Source organism: Hemiscyllium ocellatum, chromosome 27 (assembly GCF_020745735.1).
Source record: "Hemiscyllium ocellatum isolate sHemOce1 chromosome 27, sHemOce1.pat.X.cur, whole genome shotgun sequence".
NCBI classification, from domain to species: Eukaryota; Metazoa; Chordata; class Chondrichthyes; order Orectolobiformes; family Hemiscylliidae; genus Hemiscyllium; species Hemiscyllium ocellatum.
The window spans coordinates 16,120,471-16,141,335 of record NC_083427.1 but is presented as its reverse complement, the minus strand read 5'-3'; the positions used below and the strand labels follow the sequence as shown (position 1 = coordinate 16,141,335).

General features: G+C 51.1%; 2 protein-coding genes across 2 annotated transcripts; both read left to right on the top strand.

Moving 5' to 3' along the window:
* Positions 1–3,842: 3,842 nt before the first annotated feature.
* Positions 3,843–7,938, top strand: LOC132828742 (zinc finger protein 239-like). Its single transcript, XM_060845864.1, has 2 exons — positions 3,843–4,035; positions 5,036–7,938. The coding sequence occupies exon 2, from the start codon at positions 5,389–5,391 to the stop codon at positions 5,977–5,979; it is 591 nt and encodes a 196-aa protein (XP_060701847.1). The 5' UTR covers positions 3,843–4,035; positions 5,036–5,388; the 3' UTR covers positions 5,980–7,938.
* Positions 7,939–14,330: 6,392 nt separating this feature from the next.
* LOC132828653 (zinc finger protein 229-like) lies at positions 14,331–20,530 on the top strand. The gene is made up of 2 exons (XM_060845704.1): positions 14,331–14,415; positions 16,838–20,530. The coding sequence occupies exon 2, from the start codon at positions 17,102–17,104 to the stop codon at positions 18,128–18,130; it is 1,029 nt and encodes a 342-aa protein (XP_060701687.1). The 5' UTR covers positions 14,331–14,415; positions 16,838–17,101; the 3' UTR covers positions 18,131–20,530.
* Positions 20,531–20,865: the final 335 nt, after the last annotated feature.

Here is a 20,865-nt window from a genome sequence, read left to right as displayed (position 1 = left end):
CCAAACATTGACTCCTGAAGCTGCCTGACTTGCTGTAATCTCCCCGCCTCCTGCTTCTCTCATTTGGACTCAGGGATCCACAGCTTTTCACTTCCTCTCTAACTTTGTGACATCTGGGGACTGAAAGGGGCTTTTAATTCTGCAGTCAGTGTGGTTTGTATAGACCAGGTTTCTTTGTAGGAGATAAAGAGGAAGAATGTGCACGTTGAAACCCTGGTCAATGTTCCTCCATGTAGATAAGGGATGACCACTGCGCATGCTCCGTGTCTACTGCCCAGAGGGACAGAATGGCGCATGCTCCGTGTCTACTTCCCAGAGGGACAGAATGGCGCATGCTCCGTGTCTACTGCCCAGAGGGACAGAATGGCGCATGCTCCGTGTCTACTGCCCAGAGGGACAGAATGGCGCATGCTCCGTGTCTCCGCCCAACCCTGTTTCATGAAACGGGACAACACGGGGCGAAGGGGGAACAAGGGCAATTATTTTTGGAGAGGGCTATATTTGGAGAGGGCAATTGGGAGCAGTTTGCAGGCGGGTCAATCCTGGGCCAGCTGAGAGAATATTGTGAATCACTCTCTTTCTCTCTCCTGCACTGACAGGGATGGAGTTTATAAAGTCCCTGCATAGAGGGTAGAGGGTCCCTGCATTTGTGCATAGCACCGGGGGAAGAGAATATTCTGAATCTCTCCCTCTCTCTTGCACTGAGAGGGATGGAGTTTATTAACTCTCTTCACAGATGGTTAGCAGGGTTGCATTTGTATACAGCTCCAGAGGACAGAATATTTTGAATCTCTCTCGCTCTCTCCTACAGTAACAGGGATGGAGTTGATAAACTCCCATCACAGAGGGTGAGCAGGGCTGCATTTGTGCACAGCTCCTGGAGATACAATATTGTGAATCTCTCTCTCTCCTACAGTAACAGGGATGGAGTTTATTAACTCCCTTCACAGATGGTTAGCAGGGCTGCATTTGTGCACAGTTCCAGGAGAGAGAATAATGTGAATCTCTCTCTCTCTCCTTCATGCACTGACAGGGATGTATTTTCTAAACTCTTTTCACAGATGGTGAGCAGTGCTGCATTTCTGCAGAGCTCCCAGAGAGAGAATGTTGTGAATCTCTCTCTCTCTCTCTCTCTGTTGCACTGAGGGGGATAGAATTTATCAAATCCCTTCACAGAGGGTGAGTAGGGCTGCACTTGTGCACAGCTGCAGGAGAGTGAATATTGTGAATTTTTCTCTCTCTGTTGCACTGACAAGGATGGAGTTTATAAACTTACTTCTCTGAGAGTGATCAGGCTGTTATTGTGCTCAGCTCCAGGAGAGAGAAAATTGTGAATCTGTCCCTCTCTAACTCTCTTGCACTGACAGTGATGGAGTTTATAAGCTCCCTTCATAGATGGTGAGTAGGGCTGCATTTGTGCACATCTCTAGGAGAGAGAAAGTTGTGAATCTCTCTCTCTCTCTCTCTCTCTCACTCTCACTCACTCTCTCTCTCTCTCTCTCACTCTCACTCTCTCTTGCACTGACAGGGATGGAGTTTACAAACTCCCTTCACAGACGGTAAGCAGGACTGCATTTGTGCACAGCTCCAGACAGAGAATATTGGGAAATCCTCTCTCTCTATCTCTGTTGCACTGATAGGGATATAGGTTATACACTTCCTTCACAGAGGGTGAGCAAGGCTGCACTTGTGCACAGCTCCAGGAGGGAGAATATTATGAATCTCTCTCTCTCTCACACTGAGAGTGATGGAGTTTATAAACTCCCTTCACAGAGGGTGAGTTGTGCTGCATTTGCGCACAGCACCAGGGGAAAAGAATTGTGTAAATCACCTCTCTCTCTCACACACACAGTGTCACTGACCACGATAGAGTTTATAATCTCCTTTCACACAGGGTGTGCAGGGCTGCACTTGTGCTCAGCTCCAGGAGAGATGATGTTGTGAATCTCTCTCTCACTCCTGCACTGAAAGGGATGGAGTTTATTATCTCCCCTCACAGAGGGTGAGCAGGGCTGCATTGAGCACAGCTCCGGGAGAGAGAATATTGTGAATTTCTCTCTCTGTCTTGCACTGAAAGGGATGGAGTTTATAAACTCCCTTCACAGAGGGTGAGTTGTACTGCATTTGTGCACAGCACCGGAGGAAAGAATTGTGTAAATCTCTCTCTCTCTGTGGCACTGACCGGGATGGAGCTAATTATCCTTTCACAGAGAGTGAGCAGGGCTGCCTTTGTGCACAGCTCCAGGAGAGAGAATATTCTGTATCTGTCTCTCTCCCTCCTGCATGGTGTTCACCTTTCACCGAGGGCAAGCAAGCAAGGTTGCATTTTGTGCACAGCTCCATGTGACAGAATATTGTGAATCTCTCTCTCTCTCTCTCATATGCACTGACAGAGATAGAGTTTGTAAACATCCTTCACTGAAATTGATCAGGGCTGCATTTGTCCTCAGCTCCAATAGAGAGAATATTGTGAATCACTGTCTCTCTCACTTTCTCTCTCTCTCTCTCTCTCTCTCTCTGTCTCAGGATGGAATTTATAAACTCCCTACACAGAGGGTGAGCAGGATTGCATTTTTGCTTAGCTCCAAAAGGGACAATATTGTGAATCCCTCTCTCTCTCCCCTGCACTGTCAGTGTTGGTGTTTATAAACTCCCGTTACAGAGGGTGAACAAGGCTACATTTGTGCACAGCTCTAGGAGAATAAATATTGTGAACCTTTTTCTCTCCGTTGCGCTGACAGGGTGGAGTTTATAAACTGCCTTCACACAGGGTGAGCAGGGCTGCACTTGTGCTCAGTTCCAGGAGAGAGAATATTGTGAATCTCTCTTGTTCATTCTGTCTCACCCCTGCACTGACAGGAAGGAGTTTATAAACTCCCCTCACAGACAGTGAGTAGTGCTGCATTTGTACACAGCACCAGGAGAAAAAACTTTGTGAATCTCTCTCTCTCTCCAACTTTGAAGGGATGAAGTTTATAAACTCTCTTCACAGAGGGTGACCAGGGCTGCATTTGTGCACAGCACCAGGAGAGAAAATATTGTGAATCTCTCTCTCTCTCTCTTTGTGGCACTGACAGGGATGGGGTTTTTCAACACAGCTCACACAGGGGCGAGCAGAGCTGCATTTGTGCTCAGCTCCATGAGATGATATTCTGAATCTCTCTCTGTGTCTCTTTGTGGCACTGTCAGGGAAGGAGTTTATAAATCCCCTTCACAGACAGTGAGCAGGGCAGCATTTGTGCACAGCACCAGGAAAGACCATATCTATTTCTGACAAGTTTTTGTCCTGGACGGGCAGTGATATTTGTTGTCAATGTATTGGACAGGATGTTCAAAGAAGCTGAAAAATGTGTTGCTGGAAAAGCGCAGCAGGTCAGGCAGCATCCGAGGAGCAGGAGAATCAGGCTCATGCCCGAAACGTTGACTCTCCTGCTCCTTGGATGCTGCCTGACCTGCTGCGCTTTTCCAGCAACACATTTTTCAGCTCTAATCTCCAGCATCTGCAGACCTCACTTTCTCCAGGATGTTCAAAGAATCCAGGGCCTTGTGAAATCTTGTTGCCTGAGGGGGGGGTGTAGTGTCTCAGTAAGTCCCAGTGATGACCCACATGTCCCTGTGTGTCTGTAGGAGGGTCCCTGCTCCCATCAGCCTCCACTTCCCAGGGACATGGCTCCAGTTGCTGCCTGCGGACTACAAATCCCAGCATCCCTGTCGAGGTGTCCCACGTGGGTTCTAGCCCCGCCCACCCCGGCGAGTCACAATGCAGCACATTGACCAATGGGAAACAGAGAGGACCCGGAAGCATTCTCCCGGCTGGAGGCTCCTCCCCCTTCCCCTGTCTGCAGTTTCTGGGAGCAAGAGGCTGCACTTCACCCCCTTCCTGCTCCCTCCTTCACCCCCTGACCCCCTGACCCCCCACACCCTCCTGACCCTCCCACCCCCTGACCCCCCACACCCTCCCAATCTGCTGCTAAATTACTGCCTTGCAGCAGCTGGATCCAGGAAGGTGCAGAGTCTTGTCCAGGACAGGAGACAGTGAGTATCAGCTCCTTCAGGAGAATGGGGAGGGTGTGTATCAGGGACAGCAGAGTGTAAATGGGAGGGGGGGGAGAGAAGGAGGGAAATCCTATCCCAGAGAATCTCCTGTTGTTCTGTTCTTATTGAGATATGTATCTTGATTAAATTTAAAACTATAAGCCATAAGTATTAGGTTAGCCTGGAGCAGTGTTTAGTTGAGGAATAAAGCAATGCTATTTTCTGGGTCTGTAAATTGAAAGAACAAAACTGGCCTTGAGTAGAGTGACCTGCTTCTCTTGTTGGATGTGGGAGGTCAGGGAGAGTTTCCTGTTACTGAGGATTATATCTGCAATAAATGCTGTTGGTGGTGAATCCTATTAGATCGCCTCTGTCTCTCCAACCGATCCATTCAATAAGGAATTTCCAAGGGGAAGGGGGTGGGATGGATGGCCTCTTGGCTAGGCCACTGTTGGAATATTGTGTGCAATTCTGGTCTCCTTCCTATCGGAAAGATGTTGTGAAACTTGAATGGATTCAGAAAAAATTTACAAGGATGTTGCCAGAGTTGAGGATTTGAGCTAGAGGGAGAGGCTGCATCGACTGGGGCTGTGTTCCTTGGAGTATCGGAGGCTGAGGGGTGACCTTATGCAGGTTTACAAAATTATGGGGGGCTTGGATAGGATAAATAGACAAAGTCTTTTCCCTGGGGTGGGGGAGTTCAGAACTAGAGGGCATAGGTTAAGGGTGAGAGGGAAAGATATAAAAGAGACATAAGGGGCAACTTTTGTATGGAATGAGCTGCCAGAGGAAGTGGTGGAGGCTAGTACAATTGCAACATTTAATACACATCTGGATGGGCATATGAATAGGAAGGGTTTTGGGAGATATGGGCCAAGTGCTGGCAGGTGGGAGTAAATTGGGTTGGGATATCTGGTCGGCATGGATGAGGTGGACCGAAGGGTCTGTTTCCGTGCTTTACATCTCTTTGACTGTATTTCTAATGTTTGCCCTTTGACAGGTTGCTGGACGGTGGAGACTTGCTGACAGAGATCACCAAACGAACATCACGTACAGTCAGTGAGTGCATTAATCAGGACCTCGATAACCAGAGACAGAGAAATGTCCATTTGTTTTATCTACATCAAAGGTTTAAACGATCAGTCTGGACTGGGAAAGCTCTGAGACACATCCTCCCATCCCCAAGTAAGGGTCTTCCAGCAAACGGACTCTGGGAAATAAACCCTTGAAGGTGGGAGCCAGCGTTGAACAGCATCAAACAGTCCCCAGCCCGGAGACACCGTCCCTGTGCTCTGTGGGGATTCACCATCAACTGATTATACAAAACTCCGATACACAGCACCATCCCAGAACATGGAGAAACCCTGGAAGTGTGAGGACTGTGGGAAGGGATTCCACTCCCTGTCAACCCTGGAATTTCATCGCCGTGGTCACGGCAGGGAGAGGCCATTCACCTGCTCAGAATGTGGGAAGGATTTCCCCAATTCCTCTGCCCTGCGGAAACACCAGCGCTCTGCAACTGGGGAGAGGCCGTTTGCCTGCTCCGAGTGTGGGAAGAAATTCCATGAATATTTCACCCTGGTGAGACACCAGCGAACTCACACTGGGGAAAACCCATCCAGCTGCTCGGAGTGTGGGAAGGTATTCACTCAGTTCTCCAGTCTGCGTGCACACCAGCGAGTGCACACTGGGGAGAGGCCGTTCAGCTGCTCTGTGTGTGGGAAAGGATTCATTCAGTTAGCACACCTCCGCAAACATGGGCAAATTCACACCGGGGAGAGACCCTTCAAATGCTCCAACTGTGAGAAAAGATTCCGAGATTCATCTGCCCTCCGTATACACCGGCGAGTGCACACTGGGGAGAGGCCGTTCAGCTGCTCTGTGTGTGGGAAAGGATTCATTCAGTCATCACATCTCCGCAGACATGAGCAAACTCACAAGTGAATACAGGAGTGGGACCTGCTGTAAATCAGCAGTAATCTCTGTGCTCCTGGGCAGGAGTTACAACACCATCCTCATCTGCAATCCCCTTTCCGTTTTGTATATCGTCCTGATGCCAAACTACATTGGCTGTTGGTGCAGTGTCACTGAGTCAGAATCCCGGAAATCCCTCTCTCCCAGCATTGTGGGTATTCCCGATACCACAAGGACTGCAGATACAGAGGGCTGCTCAACATCACCTTCTCAACAAAGACAGGGAACGCTGACCTGGACAGTGAGACTGGAGCCTAAGCATTGATTTTAAACATGAGGGAGTTACCAATCCGTGACTGAGCCATGTTCATTCAGACCGTGGGTGAGGTCACAGGGTCACAGCAGTGCCCACTCTCTCTTTCACCATTGGACTTCTAGTCAGAGTGACACTGTTCCAGCTGGCACTGCATCTTCCCCACATGGGGCAATGATCCCCAAAACCTCAGACAGGCCCACCTCTCCCTGGGCTCTCAGGAATGGTTTACTTCCTGCTCCAAAGTCTGAAATAAATCTTTCCGACTGCTCCATGGCATCAGCAGCTCAGGGCCCAGGGCAGTCGTATTTATACTCCAAGTGAGTCTCCACCCTCCTCACTTCATCTCTCTCTAGCGATACATCCTTGTGTCCCTCTCTCCCTCCTGAATGTGGCTGGGTATGGGCTCTCTCTCTCTTTGTGTCTCTCTCTCTCTTTGTGTCTCTCACTCTCTTTGTGTCTTACTCTCTCTCTGTGTCTGTCTCACTCTCTGTATCTGTCTGTCTGTCTCTCTCTGTCTGTCTGTGTGTGTGTCTCTCTCTCTTGTTCTTTCTCCCCTGCTCTCTCTTTCCCTCTCACTCTCAACAACTTGTGCACAGACACTATTATCCCCTCGGGACGGATTACTGAACTTCGCAATCTCGGACTAAGCCCCACTCTCTGTAACTGGATCCTCAGTTTCCTGACCCACAGGCCACAGTCAGTGAAGATTGGGGACAATATTCCATCGTCACTAACACTCAACACTGGAGCCCCCCCAGGGGTGTGTACTCAGCCCCATACTGTACTCACTGTATACCCATGTATCGCCAAATACCACAGTAATGCCATTTACAAGTTCGCTGATGACACCACTATAGTCTGTCGAATCTCAGATGGCAATGAAACAGACTACGGACGGGAGGTGGAAGTCCTGGAAAAATGGTGCGCTGAGAACAACCGAGCTCTCAATGCCGGCAAAACCAAGGAACTCATTATTGACTTTTGGTGGGATGTTATTCATGCCCCCCTGCACATTAACAGCACAGAGGTGTAATGAGCGGAGAGTGTCAAACTCCTGGGAGTGGTCATTCACAACAAGCTTTCTTGGACTCTTCATGTGGACACACTGGTTACAAAGGCCCAACAACGTCTCTCCTTCCTCAGGCAGCTGAGGACATGTGGCAAGGTGACACATGCCCTTGCCAACTTTTATAGCTGCGCCATTGAGAGTGTTCTGTCTGGATATATCACTCCCTGGTATGGCAACTGTACCATTCAAGATCGGAGACGGTTACAGAGAGTGGTAAACTCAGCCCGGACAATCACAAAGGCCAACCTCCCATCTATAGAATCCATCTCCCAGGCCCCGCTGTCAAGGAAAGGCCACCAGCATTCTCAAAGATCCATCCCACCCTGGCAATGTTTTTCTACAGCCTCTACCATCGGGGAGAAGGTACAGAAACCTGAACACACGCGCCAGCCGGTTTTGTAACAGTTTCTATCCAACTGTTGTTAGAATACTGAATGGACTCACAAACTCCTAACATTCACCTGTCCCTGTGTTTTTGTTTTTGCCGCTGTTTCCCTGTTATTTACTGTCTGCTACTTAACTCTGTGATCTGCCTGTATTGCTCGCAAGACAAACCTTTTCACTGTGCCTCGGTAAACATGACTATAAAGTCAATTCAATTTAATTCAAGTATTCACTTCTCTGTGTACAAAACAGCGGGCTGACATATCCACCTTACTGAGACAGCAGAGAGCTCACATTTCTCAACACTGATTGGACTTTGGGCTGTGTGCGTGTGTCTGTGTGGGCGTGATTCCCTCAGAATGACAGCCTGCATTTACACACACACTCTCTCTCAGAGGACCGACTGTTCACCCGCTCCCTGTGTGTGTGTGTCTGGGTGTGTGTGTGTGTGTGTGTCTGGGTGTGTGTCTGTGGAAAATCTCTGCCATGTGGTTGTAACTGGAAAGGGAGGAAGATGTTCACATTCATGGGTTAAATCAGCCCCTGGGGCATGTGTTCAGTTCTGGGCCCTGCATCTGAGGAAGGAGACACTGATCCCAGAGGGGACACATGTCTGTACTAATTATATTCTGCGTCTCATTGAAAGGACTGTCACAATGAGTCTCAGACACTTTGTGACGTTAAACTGCAAACTCCTCGTTATTAAGAAACCTGCAAACTTTCCGTTAAAATTCCTTGTGGAGGAGAGTTCCAAGCCCCTTTCCGGTGGATTTACCCGGATTCCAACATCGCTCCATTGATCCTGAACTCGCTGAAACCCATGTTGAGGCTGGAAGGTGAGAAGGGGCTGAAGTGAAAGATGAGATGGTATTCCCTGAGCTACATTAGACACAGGACAGGGGGCTGAGGGTGGTGTTGGGGTGTGAGAGCAGACCATTACAATGACACGGCTGCTCTGTGGGTGCTGCTGCTGCTGGCGCTCAGGGAGAGTGGAAAGGGGCGGAGGATGTTAGGGGGCAGAGCAGAGAGGCAGGGGAGACAGGGACGAGGTCAAGCTGAAAGACTGAGTGCAGTGCTCAGACTCAGTCTGGGCCGTTCAGGGAGTGACACAAGCCCAACTGGTAAACCATACCTGCAGAGAGTTTGTTTACAGGTTTTAATGTGTGATATATCAGCTCAGGTACTGGCAGGAGCCTTTGATTACATTAGAACTTTCTGAAACGAAGAAAGATCCCGAGCTCTCCTGAATTCTCTGAAAAGGGAGTGACAAGCTTAATTTCGAGAGAACTCATCCCAGGAGACCTCCGATTCCTGGTGTGCACCTCCTGCATAATGTGGGAAATGAGTGAGGCTTCCAATGTGCCTGACCGCTCTGTGTGTGTGTGTGTGTTCACTTGCAGTCTCTAGGAAACTGCCCTGCTCTGAGAAGCGCTCCTGGATATTATTGTGTGTGCTCCCAATTAAACCTGTTGGACTAGAACCTGGTATTGTGCAATTTTTAACTCCTCGCAGACCGACTGTCTCCTGAAGCTGAGTGTGGTTTATGTGCTGGCAGAGTGACAGGGAATATTTATTTACTTCAAGAGGGTTGGAATGTAAAAGCAGTGATGTGCTACTGAGACTTTATAAAGCTCTGGTTAGGCCCCATTTAGAATACAGTGTCCAGTTTTGGACCCCACGCCTCAGGAAGGACATACTGGCACTGGAGTGTGTCCAGCGGAGATTCACCCGGATGATCCCTGGAATGATAATATAGATTGTGGTGCTGGAAAAGCACAACAGGTCAGGCACATCCGAGGAGCAGGAAAATCGATATTTCTGACAAAAGCCCTTCCATCAGGAATGGGCCTAACATACGATGAACGGCTGAGCATCCTGGGATTGTATTCATTAGAGTTGAGAAGGTTGAGGGGAGATCTACAAGATAATGCGTGACTTAGAAAGGGTGGATGCTGGGAAATTGTTTCTGTCAGGCAGGGAGACTAGGACCTGTGGTCACAGCCTTAGAATTAGAGGGGGGTCAGGTTAGAACTGAAATGAGGAGACATCTCTTCAGCCAGAGAGTGGTGGGCCTGTGGAATTCATTGCCACGGAACTCTGGAGGACGGGACGTTAAATGTCTTCAAGGCAGAGATTGATAAATTCTTAATCTCGCAAGGAATGAAGGGATATGGGGAGAGTGCGGGTAAGTGGCGTTGAAATGCCCATCAGCCATGATTGAATGTGGATTGGAGTCGATGGGCCGAATGGCCTTCCACTCCTATTTCTGTTGGTCTTATGGACAAGTTCTTGCCTCTCACCCCAGGTACCAGAGAGCTGCAGGGAACCGGATTTCCCACCTCCTCACCTGACTTTGCAGGAGCTGCCGGAACCCCTTGACGTGATCGTCGGGACAGGATTTGGGTAAAATCTGCTGTCCACCAAAAGTCCAATGTCAGGGTGAAACAGAGACCAACATGAACATCGCACCAGCAGCAACACAGATAATGTCTCAGGGAGGTCTGAGATTAGATTCCTTACAGTGTGGGAAACAGGCCCTTCAGCCCAACCAGTCCACAGCCGACCCTCCGAAGAGTAACCCACCCAGATCCATTTCCCTCCTAACACAAACACTCTGGGCAATTTAGCATAGCCAATTCACCTGACCTGCACATCTTTGTGACTGTGGGAGGAAACCAACACAGACACTGGGAGAATGAGCAATCTCCACACAGACAGTCACCCGAGGCTGGAAATTGAACCTGGGACCCTGGTGCTGTGAGGTAGCAGTGCTAACCACTGAGCCACCGTGCTGCCCTTCAATCCTGAGATCAGGATTGGGAACTGCGCACAAAAGTTGAGAAAAGGTGTATTAAATCACTGCCTCCCAGACCTCCCCTCAGTGTGACACCTTCTAAACCCCTCTGAATCTGTGTTGCCAGTGTTAAGTTGTGGGAGGTCATAGAGGTGTACAGCATGGAAACAGACCCTTTGGGGGGGACCTGATTATTAATACAACAACATGCAGGTTATTCACTGTATACACTTGGAATTGTTGATGCAGTTGGAGACTGATCTTTGTGTGGCAGGATCCTGTTTATTGATGTAACAGGGCTGATTATTGATTGTAATAATGTGGTTACTTTACACATTAGCATCCCGTTTACTGGGGAAATTCTTCCCCGATATTACTGGAGGAATATGTGACTGATTACTCAGGAAAACAGGAACTGTGCAAATGATTAAATCCTGATTCATCACATCCCCACACAGCAGAATCTTGAAGAGCAAAGAAGGTGGCCATTTGGCACAAAGGTTGGTACTGTCCCTAAAACATGCTGACAATCTGCCTCCAAACTCCCCTGCTCCTTCCTCCGAAAATAATTCCTGGTGAAGGGAATGTCCAAATCGCTTCTGAGGGGTTACTGTTGAATCTGTTTCCTTCAGACATTCATGTAATGTCCTTCAGATCGTGAGATCTCACTGAGTGAAATATTCTCTCCTCGTCTGCCCACTTTGAGTATTTCGCTGCATACTTTGAAGGCGTGTTCTGTGATTACCAAGTGTCTCCGTGCGCAGATCAAACTGGGGGCCACACACTTCAACATCAGTCTTCCATCTACAGCACCCAAAGACAAGTAATGATACCTTCTCCAGTCTGTCCATGGGATGAGGTTGTTTGGGAGAGTTGGTCAGCATAGAGGTGTTGGATCGAATGGTCTGGTTCTGTGCAGTATGACTGCGTGACTGAGACTGTGTGAACAGTGTGATCGAGTCTCAGGCAGTTCCCAGTGAAAGGGATGGAGGGACTTCCTGTCGATCTGGTACTGGGTGTGGGAAGAGCAGTCTGCAGTCAGAGCAATGGGGAGAGATGGTGGGGAGGTAGAGCAGGGTGTTGTCAGTGTCAAACAGTACAGCGCTTTCACACTGTTTCCCAGTGGATGAGAAACAGTAGGGCGAAGGATAAGTGGAAGACTGCACCAACTAGAAGGTCATGCACTGGTTTTTCTCAGCATGGCTGATGATGGCTGATTGAAAGGAGAGAGAGAGACACACAGAGAGAGAGAGAGAGAGAGAATTGTTAACAACTTCACTCAACATAGGGAAACAGTCATTTTGGAGGAATGGGGTTGAGGGACACAGAAATGAGTCAACTGGACAAGTTGATCACGCACAGGACACGATGGGAGACAGGACAGAAGTTAGAGAATGATACAATTTGAGGCAGTTTGCCCTGGTGAGCTCTGGGAAGGGAGGAACATGGCAGAGGCAACTAATCCAATGGCCCGACGTGGTCTACCACAGTCGAGCAGCTCCTCGTGTTTTGTGTGGGCTTGAGGATGGAGAGGGGAAAACCCTTCAATGGGACCATTCAGCCCAATTTTGGTGATATCAGCAAACTTACAAACCATACCTCTTGTACTCACATCCAAATCATTAATATAAATAACAAAAAGTAGAGGACCCAGCACTGATCCTTGTGGCACTCCACTGGTCACAGGCCTCCAGTCCAAAAGAAACCCCCTACCATCTCTGTTTTCTACTTTTGAGCCAGTTCCTATCTAAATGGCTAGTTCTCCCTGTATTCCATGAGATCTCACCTTGCTCACCAGTCTCCCATGGGGGACCTTGTTGAAGTCTTACTGAAGTCCATATAGATCACATCTACCGCTCTGCCAGCATCAATCCTCTTTGTTACTTTTTCAAAAAACTCAATCAAGTTTGTGAGACATGATTTCCCACGCACAAAGCCATGTTCACTGTCCCTAAACTGTCCTTGCCTTTCCAAATACATGTACATTCTGTCCCTCAGGATTCCCTCCAACAACTTGCCCACCACCGATTAAAAAGTGAGGTCTGCAGATGCTGGAGATCAGAGCTGAAAATGTGTTGCTGGTTAAAGTGCAGCAGGTCAGGCAGCATCCAAGGAACAGGAAATTCGACGTTTCGGACACAAGCCCTTCATCAGGAATGAGGAAAGTGTGTCCAGCAGACTAAGATAAAAGGTAGGGAGGAGGGACTTGGGGGAGGGGCGATGGAGATGTGATAGGTGGAAGGAGGTCAAGGTGAGGGTGATAGGCCAGAGTGGGGTGGGGGCGGAGAGGTTAGGAAGAAGATTGCAGGTTAGGAGGGTGGTGCTGAGTTCGAGGGAATCGACTGAGACAAGGTGGGGGGAGGGGAAATGAGGAAACTGGAGAAATCTGAGTTCATTCCTTGTGGTTGGAGGGTACCCAGGCGGAAGATGAGGCGCTCCTCCTCCAGCCGTCGTGTTGTTATGTTCTGGCGATGGAGGAGACCAAGGACCTGCATGTCCTCGGTGGAGTGGGAGGGAGAGTTAAAGTGTTGAGCCACGGAGTGGTTGGGTTGGTTGGTCCGGGCGTCCCAGAGGTGTTCCCTGAAGCGTTCCGCAAGTAGGCGGCCAATCTCCCCAATATAGAGGAGGCCACATCGGGTGCAGTGGATGCAATAGATGATGGGTGTGGAGGTGCAGGTGAATTTGTGGCGGATATGGAAGGATCCCTTGGGGCCTTGGAGAGAAGTAAGGGAGGAGGTGTGGGCGCAGGTTTTGCATTTCCTGTGGTTGCAGGGGAAGGTGCCGGGAGTGGAGGTTGGGTTGGTGGGTGGTGTGGACCTGACGAGGGAGTCACGAAGGGAGTGGTCTTGATGTTGGGCGCACTGGTCTATAGTTCCCTGTCTTGACCTGACCACCTTTCTTAAACAGTGGCACCACGTTAGCCAACCTCCAGTCTTCCGGTACCACACCAGTGACTATCGATGATACAGATATCTCAGGAAGAGGCCCAGCAATTACTTCCATAGCTTCCCACAGAGTTCTAGGGTACACCTGATCAGGTCCTGGGGATTTAGCCACTTTTATGCGTTTCAAGACATCCAGCACTTCCTCCTCCGTAATATGGACATTTTTTCAAGATGCCACTATCTATTTCTCTACAGTATATATCTTCCCTGTGCTTTTCCAGCATTCCCTACACCTCCCAGCCTTCCCTTTCACCCAGACAGGAATATACTGTCTCTGGGCTCTGGTTATCTCCTCCAGCCGTCCCTTTACCTGAGGTGGCAGTCCCAGTCTATGCCCCTGCCATAACCACCCTGTTAGTTTTACAGATAACTGAGACCTGACAGACTTGTCCCTCAGGGTCTACAACACCATCCCAATAAGGCGACCCTCCGGACCCGCCCCCCATTCACTCTGATTGGTTAGAGGACAGGCTTTCCCGGCCATCGTTCTCCGGCCCCGCCCCCCATTCACTCTGATTGGTTAGAGGACAGGCTTTCCCGGCCAAGGTTCTCCGGCCCCGCCCACCATTCACTCTGATTGGTTAGAGGACAAGCCATCCCGGCGCGGCCCTCCAGCCCCGCCCCCCCATTCACTCTGATTGGTTAGAGGACAGGCTTTCCCGGCGCGGCCCTGCAGCCCCGCCCCCCATTTACTCTGATTGGTTGACGTCGTGTTCCATCTGTCCGGGTAAAAACCCGCCCCGATCCCTCTAATTGGTTGAAATGACGCGCTCCCCCGCGCGGATCCTCCCTCTGACCACGCCCCTTGGCTCTTATTGGTCTACGGCCGCCGTCAATCGTCGCCGAATCCAGGTTCTGAGCATGCGCGGCCACGATGTGGAATCGGGACCCTGCCGCTGCGCGAGCCCGGGGATTGGTTCTGGAGCGTCGCGTGCAGGCCGTGCACTGGCACTGGGAGGTGAGCACTGGATCCCTGTCCTGCACTGGGAGGTGAGCACTGGATCCCTGTCCTGCACTGGGAGGTGAGCACTGGATCCCTGCACTGGCACTGGGAGGTGAGCACTGGATCCCTGCACTGACACTGGGGGGTGAGCACTGGATCCCTGCACTGACACTGGGGGGTGAGCACTGGATCCCTGCACTGGCACTGGGAGGTGAGCACTGGATCCCTGCACTGACACTGGGGGGTGAGCACTGGATCCCTGTCCTGCACTGGGAGGTGAGCACTGGATCCCTGCACTGACACTGGGGGGTGAGCACTGGATCCCTGCACTGACACTGGGGGGTGAGCACTGGATCCCTGCACTGGCACTGGGAGGTGAGCACTGGATCCCTGCACTGACACTGGGAGGTGAGCACTGGATCCCTGTCCTGCACTGGGAGGTGAGCACTGGATCCCTGCACTGACACTGGGGGGTGAGCACTGGATCCCTGCACTGGGAGGTGAGCACTGGATCCCTGCACTGACACTGGGGGGTGAGCACTGGATCCCTGTCCTGCACTGGGAGGTGAGCACTGGATCCCTGCACTGGCACTGGGAGGTGAGCACTGGATCCCTGTCCTGCACTGGGAGGTGAGCACTGGATCCCTGCAATGACACGGGGGTGAGCACTGGATCCCTGCACTGGGAGGTGAGCACTGGATCCCTGTCCTGCACTGGGAGGTGAGCACTGGATCCCTGCACTGACACTGGGGGGTGAGCACTGGATCCCTGTCCTGCATTGGGAGGTGAGCACTGGATCCCTGCACTGGCACTGGGAGGTGAGCACTGGATCCCTGCACTGACATTGGGGGGTGAGCACTGGATCCCTGCACTGGGAGGTGAGCACTGGATCCCTGTCCTGCACTGGGAGGTGAGCACTGGATCCCTGCACTGGCACTGGGAGGTGAGCACTGGATCCCTGCACTGACACTGGGGGGGTGAGCACTGGATCCCTGCACTGGGAGGTGAGCACTGGATCCCTGCACTGACACTGGGGGGTGAGCACTGGATCCCTGTCCTGCACTGGGAGGTGAGCACTGGATCCCTGTCCTGCACTGGGAGGTGAGCACTGGATCCCTGCACTGACACTGGGGGGTGAGCACTGGATCCCTGCACTGGGAGGTGAGCACTGGATCCCTGCACTGACACTGGGGGTGAGCACTGGATCCCTGCACTGACACTGGGGGGTGAGCACTGGATCCCTGCACTGGCACTGGGAGGTGAGCACTGGATCCCTGTCCTGCACTGGGAGGTGAGCACTGGACCCCTGCACTGACACTGGGGGGTGAGCACTGGATCCCTGCACTGGCACTGGGAGGTGAGCACTGGATCCCTGTCCTGCACTGCCACTGGGAGGTGAGCACTGGATCCCTGACCTGCACTGGCACTGGGAGGTGAGCACTGGATCCCTGCACTGGCACTGGGAGGTGAGCACTGGATCCCTGCACTGACACTGGGGGGGTGAGCACTGGATCCCTGCACTGGGAGGTGAACACTGGATCCCTGTCCTGCACTGGGAGGTGAGCACTGGATCCCTGCACTGGCACTTGGAGGTGAGCACTGGATCCCTGCACTGGCACTGGGAGGTGAGCACTGGATCCCTGCACTGACACTGGGGGGTGAGCACTGGATCCCTGCGCTGGGAGGTGAGCACTGGATCCCTGTCCTGCACTGGGAGGTGAGCACTGGATCCATGCACTGGCACTGGGAGGTGAGCACTGGATCCCTGCACTGACACTGGGGGGTGAGCACTGGATCCCTGCACTGGGAGGTGAGCACTGGATCCCTGTCCTGCACTGGGAGGTGAGCACTGGATCCCTGCACTGACACTGGGATGGTGAGCACTGGATCCCTGTCCTGCATTGGGAGGTGAGCACTGGATCCCTGCACTGACACTGGGGGTGAGCACTGGATCCCTGCACTGGCACTGGGAGGTGAGCACTGGATCCCTGTCCTGCACTGCCACTTGGAGGTGAGCACTGGATCCCTGACCTGCACTGGCACTGGGAGGTGAGCACTGGATCCCCATCCTGCACTGACACTGGGGAGCGAGCACTGGATCCCTGTCCTGCACTGCCACTGGGAGGTGAGCACTGGATCCCTGTCCTGCACTGACATTGGGGGGGTGAGCACTGGATCCCTGTCCTGCACTGGCACTGGGAGGTGAGCACTGGATCCCTATCCTGCACTGACACTGGGGGGGGTGAGCACTGGATCCCTGCCCTGCTCTGACACAGTGGTGGGCACTGGATCCCTGTCCTGCTTGGACACAGGGTTATCCCTGGATCCCTTTCCTGCACTGCCACGGGATGTGCCCTTTTCTGTAAACTCTCCGGACAGGGTGTGAGGAGGGAGGGGTTTTATAGAAACAAAACTCTAACCAAACACAACGTTCAAGTCTCTCAGCAGCTGGGCACCATCCACCTGGAAATGTGAAAGCAGAAGTCTTTCTCTGCTCTAAATGTGGGAAAAGATTTCAGACATCGGGATAACTGGAGAAAACACAGAGGCAACAGCGGTGGTTCCATCTCACCAACTGCAGAGAGGCCTGAGGCCAGTTACAGCCTGAAAACTCATCCCACTGTTCCCCAACACAGCAGAATCCATCCACGTGTTCCCTGTGTGGAGAATTAACCAGGAGAGAGTCAAGGATCCCCACGCCATGGAGAAACTGTGGAAATGTATGGACTGTGGGAAAGGATTCAAATGCCCATCCGATTTGGAAATTCATCGCCGCAGTCACACTGGGGAGAGGCCGTTCACTTGTCCCGAGTGTGGGAAGGGATTCACACGGTCATCACACCTGCTGACACATCAGCGTGTTCACACCGACAGGAGACCTTTTAAATGTCCAGACTGCGGGAAGGTCTATAAAAGTTCCAGGGAACTGACGCTTCACCAACACGTTCACTCTGACGAAAGACCCTTTGTGTGCTCTCATTGTGAGACAGGGTTCAAGCGATTAGCTGACCTCACTGTCCACCAGCGAGTTCACACCGGGGAGAGACCGTTCTCCTGCCCGGTGTGTGGGAAGAGATTTACCACATCGTCCAGCCTGCGGATACACCGGCGACTTCACTCTGCAAACCGACCCTTCACCTGCCCTGAGTGTGGAAAGGGATTCACCAACTCGACTGAGCTGCTGATACACCAGAGGCTTCACACCGGGGAGAGACCGTTCTCCTGTCCCGAGTGCGGGAAAGGGTTTGCTCAGTCATCCATCCTGATAAAGCACCAGCTCGTTCACACTGAGGAGAGGCCTTTCAAGTGTCCAAAGTGCAGGAAATGCTACAAAAGTTCTGCTGAACTGATGGTCCACCAGCGTGTTCACTCTGACGAGAGACCGTTCTCATGCTCTCACTGCGGCACTGGCTTCAAGCGAGCGTCTGACCTCACTGTCCACCAGCGGGTTCACACCGGGGAGAGGCCGTTCTCCTGCCCGGAGTGCGGGAAGAGGTTTACTACTTCATCTAACCTGCTGACGCACCAGCGGCTCCACTCTGTCAACAGACCATTCACCTGCTCCGAGTGTGAAAAGGGATTCACTAATTCATCTGCCCTGCGCATGCACCGGCGCGTTCACACTGGAGAGAGGCCGTTCACCTGCTCTGAATGTGGGAAAGGATTCACTCAGTCAGCCACCCTGCTCAGACACCAGCGGGTTCACATCGATGAGAGGGATTCTGATTGAGATGTTAAAGGTTATTAAAGGGTTGGACACTCTGGAGGCAGGAAGCATGTTTCTGCTGGTGGGTGAGCCCAGAATCAGAGGACACAGTTTAAAAATAAGGGGTGGGCCATTTAGAACAGAGTTGAGGAGAAACTTCTTCACCCAGAGAGTGGTGGGTGTATGGAATGGTCTGCCCCAGAGGGCAGTGCAGGTCAAGTTGCTGGATATGGATAGAGCTGTTAATGATAGTGGAATCTAGGGTTATGGGGATAAGGCAGGAACAGGATACTGGTTGTGGATGATCAGCCAGGATCATAATGAATGGTGGCGCTGGCTCGAAGGGCCTCCTCCTGCACCTATTGACAAGAGGCTGTTTACCCGGTCGGACAGTGGAAACAGATGCTCTCTGTCATCCCATTGCTGAGTCAGCAGCAAGTTCACAAAAGACTGGAGTGACTGGAGTGTTCTGTACACCATAGGCAGGTCTGAGTTATCGGCAGAGGTTGGACAAGCTCAGACCTTTCCCTTAGGAGCATAGGAGACTCAGGGGGGTGCTTATTGAGGTGTATCAGACCATGAGAGGCCTGGATAGGGTAAATGCACTCAGTCCTTTTCCCCAGGGTTGGGGAATTGAGGATTAGAGGACATCAGTTTAAGGTTAGAGGGGAAAAAATACAAGGGAACCTGCAGTTTTTACACAGAGGGTGGTACACGTATGGAATGAGCTGCTAGCGGAAGTGGTTGAGGCAGGTACCTTAACAACATTTAAAAGACATTTGGACAAATACGAGGAGAGGAAAGGTTTAGAATGATATGGGCCATTTGCAGGGAAATGGGGTCAGTACGGACCAGTTTGGGTCAAAGGGTCAGTCTCCAGACTGTAGGATTCTGCGACGAGGCCATTTTCCCTTTTGGCTTCTTTCTGCTGATATTAATAAACTTCAGCCCAATTTTAGGGGCTAATGTTCTGGCTGGAAAACCACTACCTCAGCTTTGTGTTCAATGCAGCGCGTTGAGCCTCATCTCCTCCAAGCTCACCTTCAACAACAAATGCAATCGGCAGGCTGAGATTGAGACAATCCGATCAGCTGGCCCTGCTGCTTCCCTCCCGGGTACAACACGTTTGCCTGAGTGGGGAAGGAAGTAGGGATGTAATCACTGCTGGGAGCAGTCAGCTTACAGAGACAGATACTCAAAAGACAAGCCGTCCCCGTTCGCTGCAAACAGGGAATACAACCCAGGTGCCTTGTTTCTTCTCTTCTTGTGTAACGGTTAGTGCTTTTAACTGTTTGAACTGTTTCCAACGTGTGATACTCCCACAATGACCAACGACTCGAACACAACACTGCGGGGGAAGCAGAAACACTCCCTGAGCCTTTACTATGATCCAGGATGGTGGAAAGCAGGAATATATTTCTGAATGTGAGTTTCTGTTTTCCTGTGTTGTTTCTCTCACTGTGTGCCCCTCTGACAGGCTTTTCCTGACTGGCCATGACTAACCTGATACACAGCTGGGCTTTACACAGGACAGGGGCTGCTTGGTCAAAATCCCAGACCATCCCGGCAGTGTGACTGGTGAGAGCAGACAGAGTGCCACAGAGGCCTGTGGGATGTTTATACTGAGCTGAAACTCACCAGATGCTCACAGGGAGAAACGATCCGTGAAATTCAGAGAAAGTTTGCTGTAAAACTGAGCCTGTGTTTTTCCTTATTATGGGTGAGTCCGGAATTCGAGGGCACCGTTTTCGAATTAGGAGTTGCCTTTTCAGGATAAAGGGAGAGGAAAAGGGATTATTTTATTTTTGTCTCAGATGGTTGGACGACTTTGACACTCTGTATCACAGAAGGAGGTGGAGACGCAAGCTGGGAGTATTTTTTAGGCACAGGTAGTTTTTTTTTTGGTTGGCAGTGGGATCAAAGTTAATCGGGATTGGGTGGAAATGTGGGAATTGGAGCTCAAGTGGAGTCAAAAAGCAGAGTGACCTGTATCTTCTGAGAAGTATCTGTATTTTATAAGTACCTGTATCTTCTAATGAGAACATTTTGTCTGGATGTATCACTCCCTGGTATGGTAACGGTACCATTCAAGATCAGAGACGGTTACAGAGTGTGGTGATCTTGGCCTGGACAATCACAAAACCCAATCTCCCATCTCCCAGGCCCGCTGTCAAGGAAAGGCCACCAACATTCTCAAAGATCCATCCCACCCTGGCAATGTTTTCCTCTACCATCGGGGAGAAGGAACAGGAGCCTGAACACACGCATCAGCCAGTTTCAAAACAGTTTCTACTCTCCTGTCGTTAGAATGATGAATGGACTCTCAAACTCTTAACATTCACCTGTCCCTGTGTTTTTGTTTTTGCTGCTGTTTACCTGTTATTTACTGTCTGCTACTTAACTCTGTGATCTGCCTGTATTGCTCACAAGACAAAAGTTTTCACTGTGCCCCGGTACACGTGACAATAAATTCAATTCAGTTCAATTCATATGTCTGTTAGAAGCTGGGATGTTGAACTGAACGCAGATCAGCAATTGACCAAAGCTCCTGAGATAGCATGTTCCAGTCCCACGACCTCTGCTTTCCAGAAAGGCAAAGGGGGCACACACGCGGGAACACCACTCCCAGGTCTCCAAATCACCTGACTTGGAAATCTATCCCCTTTGCTTCAATGTCACTGGGTCAAATCTGTCAGCCACACTCCTCACTTCACCCTCTGTGTCGGACTGGAGGCCAATTCGTGCGATCGGTTAAGTGC

Bases quoted from the DNA above. Each gene is read 5' to 3' on its own strand.
- LOC132828742 (XM_060845864.1), top strand. From the start codon at position 5,389: ATGGAGAAACCCTGGAAGTGTGAGGACTGTGGGAAGGGATTCCACTCC.
- LOC132828653 (XM_060845704.1), top strand. From the start codon at position 17,102: ATGGAGAAACTGTGGAAATGTATGGACTGTGGGAAAGGATTCAAATGC.